Raw genomic sequence first — 19,484 nt, forward strand, 5'->3', positions numbered from 1 at the left:
TGACTGCAGGAGTTCCACTTTAATAATTTAACTGCTACAAACACTCATGGCACAGTCTGGTGCACGTAACTCCTGCGTGGTTGATGATGATGATGATGTTTTACGTTCTTATCCAGGCTGAAATCAAGACTGATGCAAGAATTCCCACTCAGAGGCTGCTGATGTCACCCCACCAGCCCAGTGGGTGGGAGGCTGTGGGGGCACCAGCAGCAGGAGCAGCCTGAGGCCACAGTGCCCATCCATGTGCTCTGATCAAAGGCCTAAAGGTTTGGTTCTGCACCCTGGACGATGCTGCCAAGCCCTGACAGTGCCCAGAGTAGCCTGGGGGTGCACAGGGAAGGTTTGGCAATAGCCATGACATCGATAAAAGCTGTTTCCTGGGGGAAACCGGTTACGGATTCTGCGGTCACCACATCCCAGAACTGATCAGCAAAGTCTTTAAACGTAAGAAGAAACGTCAAATACTGTCAGTGCACACCAAGTTACTGTGACTGTCTCACAGTGGCTGAAAGTGTTCCCAGATCCTGGGCCTGGCAAACCTCACCCCCATTTGTCTGACAGAAAATGGCTGAAAGCACAGAAGTAAGAAGGTATCAAAGTTTGTGGACGGGTAAAGAAGAGGAAGAAGAGCAGTCAGGGCAGGTGAGGACCAAGGGGATTCTGGTTGTCTCTCCGGTGCACTCAGGAACTGGTTTTCTCCTTTTTCCACTTTTGCAATATGTCATTTGCTGCCTTCAGTGTAGCTTCCTCCTAAACAAATACCACAGGTTTGGTCAGTGGCTTCCAGCCAAATCCCATTTTCCCTCAGTGCACTCACCATTCATACAAAAATCATGTTCTCCTTCCTGAAGGTGGCAAATGCTCTGTGTTCAGTGTGAGACAGGCACAGCCACCTCTGGGCAGGCCTGGCCAGTGGGCAGCTAAACACACACCCAGAGACTCCCTGCCTTGACCAAGAAATGTAGGATGCTGATGGGGCCAAGCTTAGGATGGCCCTGCACACCTGCTGCCCCTGGCTGGGCTCACATGGCTGGAGGAGGGGCTGTTCCAACTGGAATGCCATGCTCCAGGGTCTATTCCCACTCTGCATTTCTTCTGGGCATTTATCTGGTTAAACCAGCCCTGGCTGTTACTCCCAACCCCCCCTTCCTCGGTGCTGTCTCGTGGCTCACCTTTGCGAAGCAGAACCGGATGAAATTGGTGTAGTTGTTCTTGTGGGCCTCGCTGTAGAACGCGGAGAGCGGGATGGCAGCAAGGCCCTGGGGAGAAGGAAGCACATGGAGCTGAGTTTCCTGCTCTGGGGCTGCCCTGCCCCAGCGTGGGTGAAGCTCTCCACTCCAGATCCCCCCTGCCAGGAGCTGCCAGGCCAGCAGTGGTGTCGTGCTGTGGCTCCCACTGGTGCAGCCAGCGGGGAGGGCACAAACCCACCCAGGGCAAGTGCAGCAGGAAGGGCCATTCACAGTTACCTTGTTCTTCATCATCCACTTTGTAAATCTGTAGTCATAGGGCTCATCCGAGTTGGGGACCTCGGGGACATCAGATTCTGCAGGACAAGCACAGCAGGACGGGGGCTGGGGCGGCTACCAGGTACCCCAAACCCACATCCTTGGAGCTTGGATGGGGGATGCACTGTCCATCCCTGCTTTGGTGGTGCTTTAGGCAGGTTCCTGCCCCTGCCAGGGGTATCCTCTGAGCTGCCCCCACACTCAGCCCCCCTGGGCAGCAGACTGACTCACTGAACTCGGAGATGTCGGCCACCAGGAAGTAGGTGCCCTCGGGGACGACGGGTTTCATCCCCACAGCGACCAGGCTCTGGATCAGCAAGTCTCTCTTCTGCTGTAGCGCCCTGGGCAGTTGGACAAAGTAGCTCTCTGGTTTGCCAAAGAGTGCGAGCTCCCTCTGGAAACCCTGAGCCACGGCCTCCTGCAAGGAGAGAGCAGCCAGTGCCCAGTGGGAAGATGGCCTAGGCTTGTTCAGGAACTGAAGTCTTTGCTCTGATACAATTCACAGGTGATTAGGGAACTCTGCCTCCAGCCCCTCCAAATGGCCCCTTAGATTTGTCAATGCAAGGTAAGGAATAAACCCCAGGCAGGCTGGACTCTCCCCTTTCTCCCAAAATGGGGCAACTACAGAGAGAGGGGAAGGAGCCCCTCCAGGGCACCACAAATAACTCATCCTGTGCCTTTCAGGTCAGCCATGGCCAAAAGGACCACATCCTGCTCCTGCTTCAGGAACATCAGGGCCAGCTGCAGGGAGCTGCCTTACCTGGGCAATGGTGGCACAGTGGTACACTGAGTTCTGGTGCACGGTGCGCAGGTGCCGCAGCAGCCTGTCAGGTCCCACAGTCCAGCCCACCTGCAGCCAGGAGAGGAGGAGGAAGGTGGTAAGTCCCTGGGAACCTGCTCAGGCACCCCTTTATTTGCCTGTGCTGGTTTCATTGTATTTTCCAGACAGAGCTCTCCTAAAGCAGCTCTGGTGCTTCCAGACCTCGAGGCTCAAAGCTGAGCGTGCGGCCGTGCTGTGGCAAAGGGACAGGGATGGGCACACCATGAGGTGCCACATGGGGCATTCACCTTCCATCCAGTGGCACTGAAGGTCTTCCCAGCACTCCCGATGATCACCGTGCGATCCCACATCCCTGGCAAGCTGGCTGGCAATGAAAGGAGAGGAAGCCCCGGGGCAGAGCTCAGTGTGCTCATTCCTGGCAGCTCTTTGCCCACCATAACCCATCGTGATCTTTTGTGTGTTCACAGCACATCTTTCACCTGGATGAGCCTCAAGGCAGCCAGGTTTCTCAAGAGCATCTCTTTTTAATTAAATATTTTCATGCTCGTGTGCCCAGCCCCAGGGGCTCCTGGAGATGCCAAGCACCATCACCCTGCATCAGGGTGATTGCATGTGACTGCAACCAGAAGAACAGGCCTCTGAAATCGTGTTGAAATGGATTTCCCAAAACCAGAGACACTCAGAAAGCTGTGGCTTTACAAAGCATGGGATAAACCCCTCAGTTTCACTGGAGCCAAAGGGCTCTTGGCTCTGAAATCAGGGCTGAGATTGGAGTGCAAAACACCTCCAGCGAGGACTCATGGCTAGTACAGCTGTGCATGCAAGGCAGCCTGTGGGATCTCCAGGGGACCCCAGTGACATCACCACTGCCCAGCCAGGCCCGCTCCGCACCGATCCGGGTGTTCTCCCTCCCGTCGTAGACCAGCCACTCGTACACCTCGTCACTGATGCACAGCACGTCGTGCTTCACGCACAGCTCTGCAATGACCTCCAGCTCCCCACGGCTGAACACCTGCAGAGGGAAGGGAGGGGGGCAGGGATGCAGCAGGAGCATTTCCGAGCCTGTCCCTGCCTGTCCATGAAGGCTGAGCACCCTGACAGCACCATCTCCCAGGTCAGGGAGGCAGGAGCTGGCAGGCCTAACAGGGCAAAGCCACTGCTGGGACAAAAGACGAGGCTTAAAAACACCAGAAGAGCGAGCACAGCACGTGGTGCCTTCAGAAAACCCGTTTTCCTTGTGTGCAAGGAAGGTTGAGTCACTGCTGCACTGCAAACGTGGCTGGGGGAGCTGCAGCACCCCAGCAGCTCCCAGGGCCACTCACAGCACGGCCAGAGGTGTTACCTTGCCCAGAGGGTTGTTGGGTGAGTTCAGGACGATGGCTTTTGTCCTTTCACTGAATTTAGAAGCCAGTTCAGCTGGGTCCAGTTGCCAGTCTGCACTAGACATCAATTTTCCATCTTTTGGAGCTTTCTAGAGAGAACAGAAGGGAATCTTGGTTTGCTTTCCTACCTGTGCATTTTGCTTACCACTTTCCTCCTCACTCACTCTGCTGTGACTCTTCCCCCTCCACCCACTCACCGGTCTCAGCGGGACAAACACGGGTGTCCCACCAGCCATTTTCACCATTGGCTCATAGCAGTCAAAGAAGGGCTCAATGATGATCACCTGGAAGAAAGGGACATGTCAGCACCCTCCTGGCCGTGCAGACCTTCCCTGATGGGTGCAGAGAGCAACGGGAGGGATATTTTAATCTCTGAATTTCTGTAATTGAGAATCTGCAGTGCCTCTGGGCAGTGTCAGGGAAGAAAACCACCACTCAGGGCAAAAAGGGTTGTTTTGCCTTATTCTGAAATGAGACTGTGCCCTGCAGCAGATAATTTTTTTCCCTTGGAAGTTCAGAAACTGGAGAATGGAGCTAAAACTGTCTCTGCTTTGGAAAAGGACAATGAAAACCGGCCTGCAGCTCATGGCAGACCCACAGCCAGCAAGGGCTCTCCTGGGGGAATGCTGCCAGTGCAACAAGCCCAAATCTTGGGTTACCTCATCACCTTCATCCACGAAAGCCTGGAAGCAGCAGAAAAGGGCCTGGTATGCCCCCACAGTCACCATCACATTGGTCATGGGGTCCAGCTCTCGTCCAAGCACCTTCTCAAACAACTGGGCTAGGGCTGTCACCAGAGGGGGGTGTCCCTGGGGGGCGAAAGGAGGGTGGGAATTTGGTTGCAGAACCCTTGGAAGGGGCCTGGGCAGCCAAACACCCCTTGAGGCCTCTCCCAGCCGGGCTGCTTCAAACACCCTGGTAAAGCAGGGAGTTACAGCCCTGGAGCAGGGGGCTTGGGGCGAGGCTGGATGTGTGTTTGGCCCCGAGCTTGGCCCTGTTTACTGCTGCCTGGGGAGGCCTGAAGCAGGCAGGGCTGAGGGGCAGGGAGGGGGTGCTGCTGAGGAGGGGTCTGTGACGCACGAAGGCCCGGGTGTACTGGTGCAGCATGTGGTTCCCCCCGCCGAGGGCTCGCTTCAGTGCCTCCTGCAGGAACTCCGGTGCAGGGAAGTCAGGGAAGCCCTGGCCCAGGTTCACCTTGGAATAGGTAGCAGCCAGTTTCACAAACTCCACCCTAGAGAGAACAGAGGGGAGAGAAAAGCACTTACAGAGGGTCTGGGCAGCATGCTGGCACCAGCTCTGCCTGCAGCATCCCTTTGGAAGGGAGCGGGGTTGGGGTCCCTCCTGCAGGGCCATCCCACTGCTCACAGGTGGGTAGGGCCGAGCACAGGTCCTTTCAGACCTGCTGCAATTAAACCAAGGACAAGGCACTACTGCACTGGGGGGTGGCTTTAATTTATTCTCTCAGGAAACAGCTCCTGTGCTGTCTGGTTTGTGGTCATGGCCGAAGCCACTCAGACACATTCAGGACAGGAGGCTTCCAAGCTCATACCAGCTCTGCAAAATTTAGCAACCATACATCATGAAGGCCTCTGCAGAGGGCAAGGCAGGCTGAACTTGCTGCTTGTCCCAAACAAGAGCAAGTCTGTAGTCATCAGCAGTCTGTAGGTTGTTTCAATCTCTTCCTCAAGCTTTCCCAATCCCTGTGCTGTGCCTGGCGGGACTGGGGATGGCATCTGCAGCAGCCCTTCCCCTGCCTCTCTGCTTGCAGTGCCCCAGGGTGGGCTTGAAGCAGATGCCAGGCTACAGCCAGCGTGCTGCAACTTGGCTCAGGTCTGGGTGCCCCTGGCACCACTGGGGTGGATGGGTCAGAGGGAGGGTGATGGTCCAGCCTTTCTGCCCTCAGGATGGTGCAAAACACCTGACACAGCACAGAGTGAGAGCCAGGGTAAACCAGATACTCTCTTAACTCACCAGATATTCTTATCTATTCCCTCCAGCCTCCGGGCTTGAACTGGCCTTGACATTTTTGCCTGCAAAGGGAGAGAGAGAAAGGGAGTTTGAAGCTTTCACTTGCCAATGGGTCCAGGCACAAATGGGCTGTGGCTCCCCAGGTGTGTTTTTCCCAACAGAAGGTGTGTCCTTTACTTATTGCTCCATGGGCTGTTGCTGACTGATCATAGAGCAGTAATGCTGTTGCAGTGGTTTCTGTTTTCATTTACAAGTTTCTACAAGAACTGGGAAAATAGGTGAACAAAAGAAGTGTTTGTACACTCACTGGGGAGCTGGCACAGCCTTAAACCTCATTATCAGTTGGGATAAATCATGGGGTCAAATGAGCTCAGCCAAGCTGTAACAGCCAGGCCAAGGACCCCAGATCTGAGGTTTTGCCTTCCATAACCTCTCCTGTCTTTCATTGGAGGGATCTCCTTACTCTCCACAAGCCACAAATTACCCCCTTTTCCTAGAATTACAAACTTTTTTATTCCACCCTGCTCTATAAATCAGCAGAAGTTGTTACTCCTTCATCCTGCTGAAGTGTTTGTTGAAGGGACTTGCCCTAGATCCTAGAAAATACGCTGGGATTTGTATTTAAGGTTCATGTCAAAACCAAGAGAGAGCACAGCACACAGGTCAGTCTGGGGCACAGAGACCCCGAGGTCCTGTGTGCCTGACTGGTGTGCAATTTCCATGTCCATTGTGGCTCAGGGGAGTGGGAAGAAAGACAGTAGGAAGCAGTGAGTGCAAAATCCTCCTTCCAGCTGGGTAAGCACAGTGGGAGAAGTCAGATGGGTTTGATGGGGAATTTATCACGAGGATGAAGAAAAGCGGCAGAGGCAGAATTTTGTAACTCAGTGGTGCAGGGAAAAGGTACCCAGACAGGCAAGGGACTGGAAACTGGGAATAAATGATGCTCATCACACCAAGAAGAGCTGGGGGCACAAGGAGGGCAGCCCTGAAGCAACGAGCCAAGAAAACTGTTGTCACCACAGCAAGTAAAATATATTTGATCCAGGACGAGGAGGGAGCGTGAAAGCAGCTGGGATGCAGAGCTGGGATGTGAGGGGGTCTGTGCTCTGCCCTGTCAGGATGGGGGGGGGGATTCCAGGTCAGCCCCCTCCCCAGCTTTAGCTGCAGAGCAAACTCCTCACTTACCTGCTCCCCTCCGCTGTTCCCACAGGGCTGCACCAGAATTTGGGAAGTGCCCCAGGGATATTTTGTGCTGAGGTCCTTAGATTCTTCTGCAGGTTTAGCCCTCACTGGGGATCTCTGCAAACACCCTGCTGAGGAGCCCTGTGTTTCAGAGGGCACAGGGTGGACTCTGCTCACTGTGGGGCCAGGCAGGCAGCCAAGGGCGAGCAGAAGTCGCTGGGTCTAAGGCAGCTTCTCTCCTCTGCCCCAGCCCCAGCTTTGCCCCTTCTGCACAAGCTGTTATGGTCACAAGACCTTGTGCCTGAGCTGATCTGGGTAAGAGTAGAAGGATTTGTGGCTTGGGAAGTAAAAAGCAGCAGAGGGGAGATATTAACAGCTCCAGTGCTGATCTCTTGAGGTGGGGCTGCTGCTGGTCAGCGGTCAGAGAATTTACCAGATCAGCAAGCCTTGAAATTCCCAGTTCTGAGGAAAGGCCTTGCCTGCTCCAGCCCTTTCAGGTGGTTTCCCATCAGGCTGTAGAACAACATAGGCTTGGGGCCACGCAGCTCCCAAATCTGTCTCAGCCTGTTCTGCTCCCCAAACTGAATGATGTGTTTCTCTAGTGCATTTTGCCTGGCAGCCACACAGGAGAGCTGAGTGCACGTGCAGGAGACCTGACATCCACCGCCTTCCACCACCAATTCCCTGCCATGTGACTCCCTTGCTCTGCACGTTGGGATCTCCGAGCGGGATGCTGATGTTTCCCAAGTACTTTGCCACCCAAGAGGTTTTAGTGGAGACCATCAGACAAGGCAGCCCCACAAAGAATGTGTGAAGGACATTCTCTTGCTTATGAGATGTCACCTTTAAACAGGCTCCCTGGAAATAAGGGGGTACAGAGATTGCACCAGGGGGGCTTTCCCTGATGAGCCCTCTCTGCTCTCGCTGCCAAGGTGAACTGCTGGGCAGTGAGCTCCCCTGGGCTCCTCACCACTGCAGCCTGAGCCAGGAGCAGGCTGCCAGCCAGGGACATCCCACTGGGCATTCCATACCTCTCTGGAGCACAAGCTATATCCAGCACTGCTCTTCCTCTCCAGCAAGAAGTGACGCAGGGACGGTCCCGCTCTCCTGAGCATTCCACAGCTCCTGCTGTCCCCCTGCTGCAGGCACGGACCTGCAATTGCCCAGACACAAAGGAGAGGGGGAGACAATCACTCCACAGCTGAGCAAGCACTCTGTACCTGGGGATGAGGCAGGTCCAGACCCAAAGCTGTGGCTGTTCTGCCACAGAAAGGACAAGGCAAAACGAGGTGCTCTGTGTGTTGTCACTGCAATGGCAAACAGTGCTGGGGCTGTACTTTGTGCCCATGGCACACCAAATCAGGATCACAAGGGCAATCATGACTTCTGCCTCCTCTCTCAGCCAGTCCAGACTTCCCTCACTTTCCTCTGCACCGAGGGGAGTGGAATGGATATCAGTGAGAGGGCATCCTCTGGGAATTTGGTATTCAGTGAAACCCTTTGGCTTCATCGATCCCAGCTATCTCTGGCCTCTGCCCTTCATTCCCTACAGCACCTCCACCTTCCTCACCAGTGGGGCTGTGCCTTGGCAGGGCTGTTTGGACACCCTGCCTGCCCCTTGGGGCTGGGCAAACCTGCTCCATACAAACCCATCTCAAGTTTATTTAGGTACTTGAGATAAAAGCAGTGAGTCTGGAGGATGCATGCACTTTTATTTTAATCAGCCACGGATTAATTTACCCAACTGTCAAAAAAATTAATTAAAACAGGTTTGAAGCTGGCCAGCCCACAGACAAGTTCTCAGTATTCCTGGGTGCACTTTCCATCCTTACGTGCAGGATGTGAGTCCTCACTGTTTGCATTTTGTGTTATTTCTATGAAAAGTGCAAAAGCAGCCACCAGCAGAGACCAGCGGGGTTTGACATCTCTTTGCCAGGTGGGAAAAACCAACACAATTTATGGAAAAATGGGAAGCCGGAGCATCACATTGCTCAGGACTGTGAAATCTCCCCCTCGTCCCTGTGTGAAGCACAGCTGCTCACTGGGGACAGGAGATGTGGGGGGACACTGCTTTGGGGTGCAAAGCAAATGAGTCCTGTAAAGAGGTGACAAAATTAAAGTCTGGCAGTAAAAAAACCCAGGCTTTTAACAGGTTGCAGAAAGCCATGGAGCTGGTGGGAGAGCTGGGCACGAGGCTCTGGCACAGGGCTGGAGGCAGTGCCAGGGTCAGGACAGCGCACGGTGAGGATTCTGGAGGTGACAACTGGAAGGTCACCGCAGGGACTGGCCACTCAGCACCTCCTGCCCTCCAGCCCACGGCCACCAGCCGTCTCCTCCATCCCAGTGCTCCCTAAACCCTCCGAGGCTGCCCTGGGGAGCACCCGGCAGGCTTTGGGGATAAAGGATCCCCCTGAGCGCGGGGTGCAGGAGCTCGGCAAGCGCAGCAGCAACGCCGGCAAGCGCCAACACGGAGGGACAAAGCAGCTGCCAGGGGGACAAGGGGGGGCAAAACCAACTTACATCAAGCTGGGCTGCGCTGGTTCACGCTGGGAAAGCCCGTCCCAGCCGCCCAGGCTGCCCTGGCACACATGGTGCCCTCTCCTCCTCCTCGAAACGCTTCATCTGCGCCCGGGACTTCCTGGGAGGAGCCGCGGAGGCTGCGGGAAGGCAGGATCGAGCTACGGCACTGATGGGGGGAAGCGTACCGGGGAAAAGGAGGGCTCGGGTGGCTCTCTGGATCACCGGGGTGAAGGGGGAGAGAGAGGGCTTTTGGAGGCTCAGAACCAGCGCTGCCAGAGGATTTTGGCTGCCTGGAAAAATATCCCGGTGTGTTGTTCAGATGGAAGCTCACGCCGGTGTAACTACGCGGGATAATTTTTGTGGTGGGGCAGTAGTTACTTCAGCGTGGCAATGGCAGAGAATTTCCCTTTGAGTGTTGAAAAAAGAATTTTTAAGCCAGTCAGACCCTCTCAACAATTTAATCCTGCAGATTTAGTATTTATTAGGGAAGGGGGTGGATCACAGGCAGAGAAAGCAAAAGCATAAGTGTAAAGTTCATCGGAAAATAATGACCTACTGTCACAACACAACCTAAAGCAGATCCTGCAGCATCCCCCGAGCCCTGGGCTGTGGATGGGCAGGGATAGCAACCTCAGAGGGGGATTTCACTGCAGGGATGCAGGAGCTGAACTCTCCATCGGTATTTGAGAGGCAACAGTTGCTGCACTGGGATGTAGAGAGCAAATTGTCCCCTCTTAGCTTCCCTCTTTTGTGACAAGGTTTTACCTGCCCCGATGAATCAGGCAATGTCATTCTCCTTGAGTGAGTAATTTCTGTCTCCCTTTCACAGGAGGAAAAAGTGAGCCACGGGGAAAGGAAGCAGCTCCATCCTCTGTGGCAAAGGTTCCCAACCCTGACCTGCCATCTGAGGCACCCCTGAGGTGACTAAGCAGGAGGGAATGTCTGGGCGGGCAGATGCAAACTCTTTGTTTTCTAAACTTCTGTCCGAAACCAACAGATGGAAGGAAAAGTGTAAGAGTGTAGAGAGCACATCCTGAGCCATCCAATCGCTCAGTGGTTTTTTTTTTTTCCCTGTGGTTTCTTTGCCCCCTTCTCTGCCAGACTTGTGCCTTCCCTGGTTGTCGTGAGCTGAGCTTGTTTGATTAGATAAATTAGCAAAAAGCCAACTGGGCTGAAAAGCTGCCAGTTTTCTGTCGGGTCTGTGAGCTGAGCTGGCTCAGGGCAGGGTGGGAGTGAGGGTGAAAGACGCTGCAAGGAAGCAGAAATGTGGGCAAGGACCAGAGTGGGAAGAAGGGATGGACAGGAGCAAGGGGCCCTTCTCTGGCAGGGTTTGGCCTTTATATTGGTTTGACGGTATCATGTAACTTCACCTTAATTTCCTCTTGAGATTCAGCAGAAATTGCTTGACACTGTGCACGAGGTCAGCAATGTAAAGGACACATCTGACCCTATACTTTGTACTGTAAGACTCCTGGAAAATTAGGACCCTCTTGAGGTAATTTTAATCTAACAAGTGCATCTAGACATGAACAATTCTTCTTAATTATTTTTTATTTTAATTTAGTTATTGCCCTGGGCCCTGGCAAGTGAGATCACAGCTCCTCTGGTACAGCTCCTGCGCCTGTGGCTACAGGAGGTTGCCAATATCTATAATATTCTTAGAAAGCCACAGATATACTTATTATAAAAATATTATATACTTCTTTTAGTGGTGTAAATATTACTGTGGTCACTGGTGTATACGAGTCAAAACTGGCTGCACTTAACCCCTCAGAACTGCCACTTGTACACTAATGAAATCACAATGAGCGCCTTTGAACCATCCCTTATGAGTTCAAAAAGAAATTATGCGCCCCGTGTCCTTCATTGAGTCAGGCGAATAAAAACAACCGCCAGTGAATCACTTTTTTTTTCAGGCACCAAAAACAAATCAGGGCGGTTGAAGGCGCTCCCTTGGTGCCCCTTTAAGAGCCGCCATTTTGCGCTCTGCCCTGCACCAAGATGGCGCCGCCGCCTTCACTCCCGCCCCCCCCGCCGCTATGGAGCGCGCCCTGCACAAAGATGGCGCCCGCCCGCGCCGTCGTGCCCGCCCGCAAGATGGCGGCGCCCCCCTCGCCCTGTGTGGTGGCGGGACGGGGCGATGGCGGCCGTGCGGGGGGAGGGTGAGGTCAGATCCGGGGCGGGGCGGCTGCGGGCAGGGCGGACAAAAGGCGGCCGCGGAGCGGCGTACGGGAGGGTGGGGGCTGCGGTCAGGTGGGTGCGGTGCGAGCCCCTCGCAGCCGGGTGCGGGCAGGTGGGTGCGGCGGGTCCCCTCACGGTGCGGGTGGGCTGTGGGGATGGTCCCGCCGTGGGGCGGCCGTGAGGGGACGGGGGACCGCGTGTCGGGGGCGGCTGAGGGGGCTCGGGGCGGCGGCAGCGCCAGGTGGGGCCGGGCGGGGGAGGATTTGCTGAGTAATTCGGCGGCGATTCGCTGCCCCCGGTCCCGCCGTCCCTGCCCCGCGCCGGCGGGGACAGGGGGGGTCCTCGCCGCGCCTGAGGGGCGAGGCAGAGCCGCGGGGTGCGGGGGGTCCCCCCGATCCCCGGCAACGAGGGGAGTCCTGGTTTTTTACCCGCTGTTCGTTACCTGCGGACGGAAGCGCGTTGGGGTTTATTTATATCTCCCAGAGGGTGTTTTTTCTGTGTCCGGAAAGCCGGGGTGGTGCGGCGGGGCTGGTGCCGGGCTGGGGCTGCTGCCCAGTGCCGGAGAGGGGGAGAAGGTCAGAGAGTCCTCCCGGCGCTGCCTTTGCGGCACCGTGGGATGGGTAAAACGGAACAGCTTTGATTTCTGAGGTGTTGCTTCAAAACCTGTCAGCCCCAATAGCAGCTTGGCGATCAGGAGAATCCTCACCGTTGTGTTTTTTGGATTTTCTTCTGTTGATGTCTCCTCTTTTTCGTTTCTCCCCGTTGTTGACAAAATGCTCTCGGCTGTTCTGCAGTCCTCTCCTGCACGGCTGGGAGGATGGATGCTTGAGAGATCCCTCCGAGGATCTGCTCCCTTCCCTGTTTTCCCATGCCCTGTGCTGACATGCAGGAAGCAAGGGGAAAAAAAAAAAAAAGCTGTTGTAATTTTTGTTGATGGTGCTAAACTGCTGCCACTTCAGAAAGATACATGTTAGTAGATATGGGCTGAGAGAGAAGGGGACAGTTGCTTGAATCTGGAGTGGTTAGGAAAGTAATCTAGACTTTCAGATGCTTGTGATGGTAACGTTTAAAATATGTCAGGCTTTTCAGATTAGAAAAGAGGAGTAAAGTCATCCTTTTTCCCATTTAAAAATAATTTGTTCTTACAGGAGGTTGGTCTGTCTCTGCCCATTTAGGCTTGGTTATGATATTAATATTCAGCATCTCCTTTGGCTGGGTCTGCAGCACCTGCTTGTGGTAATATCTGTTGGAATAACATGCTGGAGATTCCTTCCTGCAAAAAGTTTTACTTGGCTCCTTGTGTTCTTGCCATCTGGGTATCAGCGTGTCTCTTTTTGGTTCCCTCTGGGTTGTTCATTGCTCCTTAGGTATCCTTTACCAATTAGATGTCCTTTACCAAGCTTTTCCATGAGGGGGTCCCTCTGTGAACTCCATCCCCTCCTCTCTGCTGATGGTCTCTGTTTCATTGCAGGGAAGCTGTTCCCATGGCTTGTGGGGAGTGCAGCGCTTCAGCACTCGCTCAGGATCGAGCACACACGGACGTCATCCCCTTCCAGCACAGAGAACTGACGTGCAGATAGCAGAACCCAGCAAGGTGAGGGCTCTGAGCCAGCTCTGAGGGGTAAAGCACCCCCAAAAATGACCAGGTTCTTACTTAAACACAGATGCAAAGCACAGGGCATGGATGAAAGAATAAACAGAGCCAGGAGGAGGGGTGGTTGGTCAGAGGGTGATATGGGGAGAGTGATGGTGTTTAATTGTGGTGGTGCTAATTAAATTCTGCGAGCCCTTAGCTTGAAGATGAAAAAGGAACTGAGTGTTGTCCAGATAATATAACTGTTCTATAGTCACCCATAAACTAACTCCTGGCCACGTAAACCCTGACTTCTCACTGCACTTACCAGTAAATACTCAAAGGCTCTCCAGGAAATGTTTTGGTGACTGCTGCCCGAAAGGAATGTGGCTGAGAAATAGGAAGAACTGTTGGGGTTGGTTGGTTGGTGCCCTTCTGTTTCCTGTGGGGTGATTTGTCCTGCTGGATAGGCATCTCCAGGCAGCTTTTCCCTGTGAACTCTTGGCGCTTGTGTGGGTGTCAATTGAGCAATGACAGAAACTAGTTGCAAGAAACTCCTTCCCCTCCTTGGTTCTGCACTAGGACAGTGAGGAAAGGGATTGCAGAATTCTGTGCTTGTTCAGGATGGGAAATTGTGTCCAGTGTTCTGAGCAGGGATTTGCAGTGACTTGATTCCGGAATAGAAGTACCCCTAAGGCTTGTCTGATGTTCTGGCAGTTCACTGCTTTAGTTGAGGTATTTTTGTACTGATCCTCTCATGGCATTTGGAAACCCTTTTAATTCATGTGGGTCAAAGACAACGTGCATAAATATTTCCTTAAAGCATGCCAGAAGCCATGTGTTAAAAGCTGATGTTGCCCTGTTTGAAATGGGAGTGCCTGAAGCCTTCCAGCCATGACTTGTTAAAGCTGGTTACATTCTGGTAACTGCTGCAGGCAGTCGGGCCTTTGGGGGTCCCTTGTGCTATTTTTTTCTTGTTTTGTTTTAAATAACCAGTGGAGGTCACATGTATCAAGTTATTGCTGTGTGATTAGAGCAGGCTTATTAGGAGCCTTCGTGTAATTCTCCCACATTCTAAAGGATTTTGTTCAGCAGAGTACTGAAAAGGGAAGTGAAACTCATTTCTGGTGTTAAATGGAGCTTAACTGGTATCTGGGAAAGTAGAGGTGCAATGTCAGGTGAGTGGTGGTGAGGCACAGAGGAGAAGGGTTTTTTAGGATTTTTGTGGGGGGCACATTGTTTTGGTAGTGGTTAAAATTTGAAGTATTCAGCTGCAGTGTGGTGAGTCTCCTTTGGGCATTTTTTGGAATGTTTTTAAGAGCAGCCTCAGTTTGACATATGCACACTAATACTGAGCAGGCATTCAGCAGTCCACATGCTTTAAAGGGCATCTCTTGAGTGCCTCCAAACAGCTTTCTCCCTAAACTGTTGATGTGGTGCATGTGTCTTGTATTGCAACTGGAAATCCAGTTCATGTAGCTGGGTTATATCTGCCCCTCCTGCTGCTGTCAAACAGCTTTGGAAAATAAGAGCTATTCAGTCCTGACCTCCCTGCTGACATAACAGTGCTGCCTTCACCTTGTGTACTAAGCATTGTTAACATCTGCTGCAAAATTGCCTTGGCAATTCACAAAGCTCCTCTTGTGACAGATTCTCAAGCTGCTTCTCGAGCTCCAGCCTGTTTTTGTGCCCAGCAGAGATGGGTACTGGGCTAGTTAACAGGTCCTCCTTCAGAGCCATGATTTTATCAGGTCCTTTGGGGATGAAAGGTGGGGTGGTCTGTGCTTCTTTAGTTGATTGATGCAGTTGGCAAATGTTCTGAGCTGGAATTCAGTCACGGTTTTGGAGCTTGTGGTCCTGAGGGCAAGGCTTAGAGGGTGTGGGAAATATGTGAATAGGTACTTGCTGCTCTTTGCTCGGACTGGTGATGGTTGATGTCTTAATTATCTTGCTTTGCTCTTTTCTGTGCCTTCTTTCATCCTGACTGGCTCATCTCTTTGAGCTTGAAAACAGCTGTGGCAACACCCATGGGTTTGTGCATGTTGTGACAGTCTGTCAACAATGCATTATATTATCCTTGCTTAAAAGATTTTACTCACTTTGAATTCAGTGTCTGGATTTCTTAATCTGGTTTTGGTTATGTCAAAGCTCTGCTCTGTCCACTATTTCTGCCTTGAGCTGAGAACAGCTGGTTCCTCCCCTTGTGTGGCTCCCAGTGCTGAATTTAAGTGCTGAAGAGCCCCTTCCTGCAGCTCCTGAGGTGGTTGAAGCTGCTCCAGTTGTTACATGTTAATGCTGGGGCTGTCTGGTTTCTTAAGGAGTTACAGAATTAATTCAATCACCTGCACTAGGCAGCACAAGCGAGTGTTTCATTGTGTCCTGTTGGAAGAAGCCAGTTGTACTTTTCCAAGACAGCTCCAATGCCCTGTCCTTGAAGCATCTTTGTTATGGCAAAGAAAATTAATTTTGGATAGGAAGCCTGTGGCCATGTGCATTCATAATTTATAAGCTGACACAGCCTTTTTTCCTCTGGTTTACATCAGTGTTGCAAGTCATCTGATGGCACTTAAATTTACAACACTGGCACACAGTCCCTGCCCCGAGTGTCAGTGATGCTGGTAACTGCAGACTGTGCTCAGTTCTGTGAGCTGGGGCAAAATGCTGTCAGAAAGCACAAAATGTGCCAGGCCAGGCCAGGCCAGGTCTCCAGCATGGATTGTCCTGGTGGTGCAGATGTTCTTCCCTGTACTTGTCAGGACATGCTGGGGTGGTAAACAGGAGCTGCTGCACTAGACTTAAGAATGTCAGTCTTGCATCTGACAGGAAGAGTCAACTAATGGGTAGCTGTAAAGATGATGAAGTGCCATTCATGTTGTAGGTGGATTATTGCTTTTCACGAGCTTCACAGAGACAGTGTGACCCAGTGGGTTCACCTCATCTTGCTGTGTCTTGTGGCTTGGGTGGGGCAGAATTTTGTGTGAAAGCCACCTTACCCTGCTCTCAGCCTGGGGTTCAATGCCTGTTCCACTGAGTGAAGAGTGTAAGTTCTTGCAGCTGCTGTTCCACCACTCTGCTGGTCTAAATGGTAAATGACCCTTCAAACTTGACACAGAATCACAGAATGGTTTGGGTTGAAAAAGACCTTAAAGAACTTCTGGTGACCACGTTCACTTCTCTGCCTCGGGAGATGTTTTGTTCCTCAGAAGGGATTTATTTTTTTAATACAGAAGAGGCCTGATACAGGGAGAACAGTGGATTGTTCAGGGCTTTGGCATCTGGCTTCACTGTTTTTTCTTTCTAAACAGCAAAGGACAAAATAACTTGACTTGTTCCATCTCACATCTTGGGCTTTTCCCATTGATCACGTGGCTGTCCTTGTTCTTGGAAGGTTTTCTGAGGGGTGCCTGAAAGCAGCTCTGTTTCAGACTCCTTACTTTTTTTCCCCTCTTAATTCTGGACTTAATAAACGTGGGGGAGGAGACACGTAAATTCCCAGTCCCATTTCTGCCCACGAAAGCTCTTGCATTTCCTAATTTTTCGAACAAAGAGCTCTGTGTCATGCCCTTCTTTAGGATTTCAGGTGGCAGCATGCTGGAGAGGGAAACTGCTCCATTGTAAACTTACTGTAACGTGTTGGAGCTCGTCAGTAATCAGGGCTGTAGTTTTAAGAGCATCAGAGGTTTTCTGTCCTTTATCTACCTCTGATTCTGTCAGCACCTGAACAAGTCCCTCTTTGTCTGGGCTTCTGAAAGGTAAGAAGTTCCTCAGCAGTGCTTGACTTCTGCTTTGCAGTCCACAATCTTAGAGTGAAAACCACGGGGAATTATGATTATCTGTAGTGGAAAAAAAAAGTTGCAAGGTCCAGCATAAAATGCATCCACACCTGCTTACCTAGAACTGTATTATGAGACTGCCTCACTTGAAAGCTGCACTCCACTAAAGGTGAGGAGGATTTCTGATTTCAGGGAAGTAAGGGTGGAAATTAAATTCTTGTGCAGGTCCTGAGATCTTGCATGTAGTGCCCTTTGTCCAGTAGCTTTGTTAGTAACAGAATGGCCAACAGCAAGGAGGAGGAAAGAGGAGGCTGGGTGAGGTATTCAGCAGTGATGAGTCAAGCTGACAAACTGGCCAGTGAAACACAACAGTGATGTTGTTTCTGTTCCCTCTGTCCCGAGCTGGATGTGCTGGCCGGTGGCTGCAGGCAGGGATTTGAAGCACTGCTCAGCCAGGTGCCTGTTGACAATAAGTCAGTCTCAAGTTTTTTTAGATTAGGTGGTTTTGGCTAGAGGAATTGTCCAAATTGGAGAACAGTTGCTCTGTTAATAGCTGTGGTTTGTGGAAAGCATTCATGCCCTCAGTGAGGTGCACGCTGCTTTATAGGTTTAGTCTTGTCTCTGCCTGGTTTTGCTGTGTAGGTGTGGTGTGCTCAGAATGTGCCTGTTATTCTGACATGAGTGATTATCTTTCTCCTCCAGGTGTGTCTGGTAAAACACAGGATTAGTCCTTGGTGATGCTCATGGTTGGCTGAAGGCCGGGTAGGTTTGGCAGGCTGGTTATGTAAGTCTGAAACTGCTGTTCCCTGTCTGGGATCAGCCTGTTCAGCACTGGGGAAGCTGGAGGCCCATGGCCCAGCAGGCTGAGGCAGGGATGATCCCTGGTGGGATGCAAACCTGAATCCAGGTGAATTTGCAGACACTGAAGGGGTATGTAGTAGCTAAACATGGAATGTGTCAGTATTTCAGGAGCATATTTGTCTAGGTTGGATTGATCCTGCTGCAGTTGACAGAGATGCGTTGATTTACCAGCTTATGCAAGTTTAGTGAAATCAGCTTGTCCTTAAACTCGAGTAAAGCACTCTTTCAGAATCTCAGTATCAGTGCTTTCCATGGGGCAGAGGTAACTCTGCCAAAACTGCTCTGACACTGAACTTGCTTTGCTGTGGCTGTTCCTGTCCATGAAGTCAGTCCCTCAGTCCAGGTGTTCTTGCTCAGCCTTTGGTGAGGCTGCATGACAGGAGGGACTTGGCAAATAAAGCTTCTTCTCAGTGAACACTTTGCTGCTGACAAAGCAGCCTGGAGTGCAACTCCTGGAAGGAGCAGAAGCTTGAAATCCACTGTCTGCCTGCTGGTCCTGCAGAGCTTGGTCTGGTCTTGGTCACAAGGCAGGGAACTTTATTTCTGGCCAGCTGCCTTCATGCAAGGATTGCTCCCAGTCTCATGCAGGAATAATATCCTCCATGGAAAATCCTGTCTTGGTGTAGAACTTCCAAGAACTTCTAGTTCCATAGGAAATCTGGGTGAGGAGGGATGTGACTTTGCCATCTACTTTCTCAAGTTTTGATGGGTACTTTCCCTTTTAGTGCAGATGCTGGGAATCAGGTTGGATAAGAGGCAGCAAATTCCAGCTTCTGTAAAGGTGGCCCCTCGTTTTATTGTTCCTCTCTGAGACTTGAATGGGGTCTCCACTGCTGCCAGGAGGAGTGGGGACTTGCTGTGAATGTCCTTTTCTTCCTCCAGTGACCCTGTCATTGTTACTGGAAGGCAGGATTTCCTGCTCCACCCTGTGGGGGTTTAATTGCTGACACTGAGCTGTAATAGATTCTCATGGGACACTCAGGGTTTTTTTTTTAGCTGTTTTGTAGGTGCACAATGTAAAGGGGGATTTCCTAGCCCATGTAGCTGGTAAGCAGGATTATGGAGCCAGCTGTGCTAATTTCTTGTTGGTTTCCTTCCTACCTATCCTGAGATACAAATCAAAAGTGAGCACAAAGGTCTTGTGAGGAAAAAAATTAGACATTTTCTGGCTTGAGCAAAACTAGTAAACCCAGTAAGGAGTTGTTCAAATGGAGAACACTTCTCACAGGTACAGGTACTGGAACAGGTACTGCTATTTTGTTGATCAAAATTCACGTAGAGTTTCCCCAATCTGTCTTTTGTGAGGGGTTAATGCAGTATTGGACCTGGAGAAACATAAGGAGAAACACTACTTGAGGAATGCCTGTCATCTGTCAATCTCCCACCTCTTGCAACCTTCCCCAGTAGCACTGAGTCAAAGCTGTCAGGAGACCATTTACCAATATAAACAGCAAACCAGGGAGTACAGTTCTGTATTCAGCATCTCCAGGGAATGTGGTGCTTTTGGAGTCCCTGTTTCTCTTTGCAGTTCTGGGCTGAAAGTTCATTTTAAATCAAAACTTGAATTCTGCCAAAGCAGGGGGTGTGGGCACCCCCTTGTCACAGGAAGCTTTGTCCCACCCAGGGGTATCAACCCTGCAGGCCCCCAGGGCTTGTTGGACTGGTTGTACACATGAAATCTGGTGGCTTGGGGAAACACAACTGAATTTTGGCTCTTCCTCCTTTACACTTGAATTCATGGGAGTTTTGAAGTGCCTG

General features: G+C 51.8%; 3 protein-coding genes across 7 annotated transcripts in view; 2 read left to right on the plus strand and 1 right to left on the minus strand.

The window, feature by feature from the left end:
- On the minus strand, positions 1-12,386 carry KYAT1 (kynurenine aminotransferase 1). Of its 4 annotated transcripts, none has more exons than XM_050320189.1 (14): positions 12,226-12,386; positions 7,850-7,971; positions 5,640-5,698; positions 4,749-4,899; positions 4,328-4,477; positions 3,866-3,952; positions 3,629-3,757; positions 3,178-3,298; positions 2,574-2,650; positions 2,266-2,355; positions 1,737-1,923; positions 1,467-1,543; positions 1,173-1,259; positions 1-750 (listed from the first exon to the last, which is right to left on the minus strand). In XM_050320189.1, the coding sequence occupies exons 2-14, from the start codon at positions 7,931-7,933 to the stop codon at positions 682-684; spliced, it is 1,368 nt and encodes a 455-aa protein (XP_050176146.1). In that variant the 5' UTR covers positions 7,934-7,971; positions 12,226-12,386; the 3' UTR covers positions 1-681. The 4 variants fall into 4 exon arrangements, with proteins under 4 accessions (XP_050176146.1, XP_050176147.1, XP_050176144.1 ...); XM_050320190.1 differs by having other exon boundaries at positions 4,863-4,899; positions 11,962-12,386; XM_050320187.1 differs by having other exon boundaries at positions 11,962-12,386.
- On the plus strand, positions 8,198-10,361 carry LOC126642548 (uncharacterized). Its single transcript, XM_050320299.1, has 3 exons — positions 8,198-8,223; positions 8,939-9,644; positions 10,168-10,361. The coding sequence occupies exons 1-3, from the start codon at positions 8,198-8,200 to the stop codon at positions 10,255-10,257; spliced, it is 822 nt and encodes a 273-aa protein (XP_050176256.1). The 3' UTR covers positions 10,258-10,361.
- LRRC8A (leucine rich repeat containing 8 VRAC subunit A) overlaps positions 11,536-19,484 on the plus strand; it is a 19,435-nt gene continuing 11,486 nt past the window's right edge. The window contains exons 1-2 of one of the 2 annotated variants that reach the window (XM_050320184.1): positions 11,536-11,591; positions 12,991-13,113. The gene's annotated coding sequence lies outside the window, so the exon portion shown is untranslated. Of the gene's footprint in view, positions 11,632-12,990; positions 13,114-19,484 lie in introns of both variants that reach the window. The other variant, XM_050320183.1, reaches the window with a different exon arrangement.

Source organism: Myiozetetes cayanensis, unplaced genomic scaffold (assembly GCF_022539395.1).
Source record: "Myiozetetes cayanensis isolate MyiCay16 unplaced genomic scaffold, myiCay2020 scf23, whole genome shotgun sequence".
Lineage (NCBI taxonomy): Eukaryota > Metazoa > Chordata > Aves > Passeriformes > Tyrannidae > Myiozetetes > Myiozetetes cayanensis.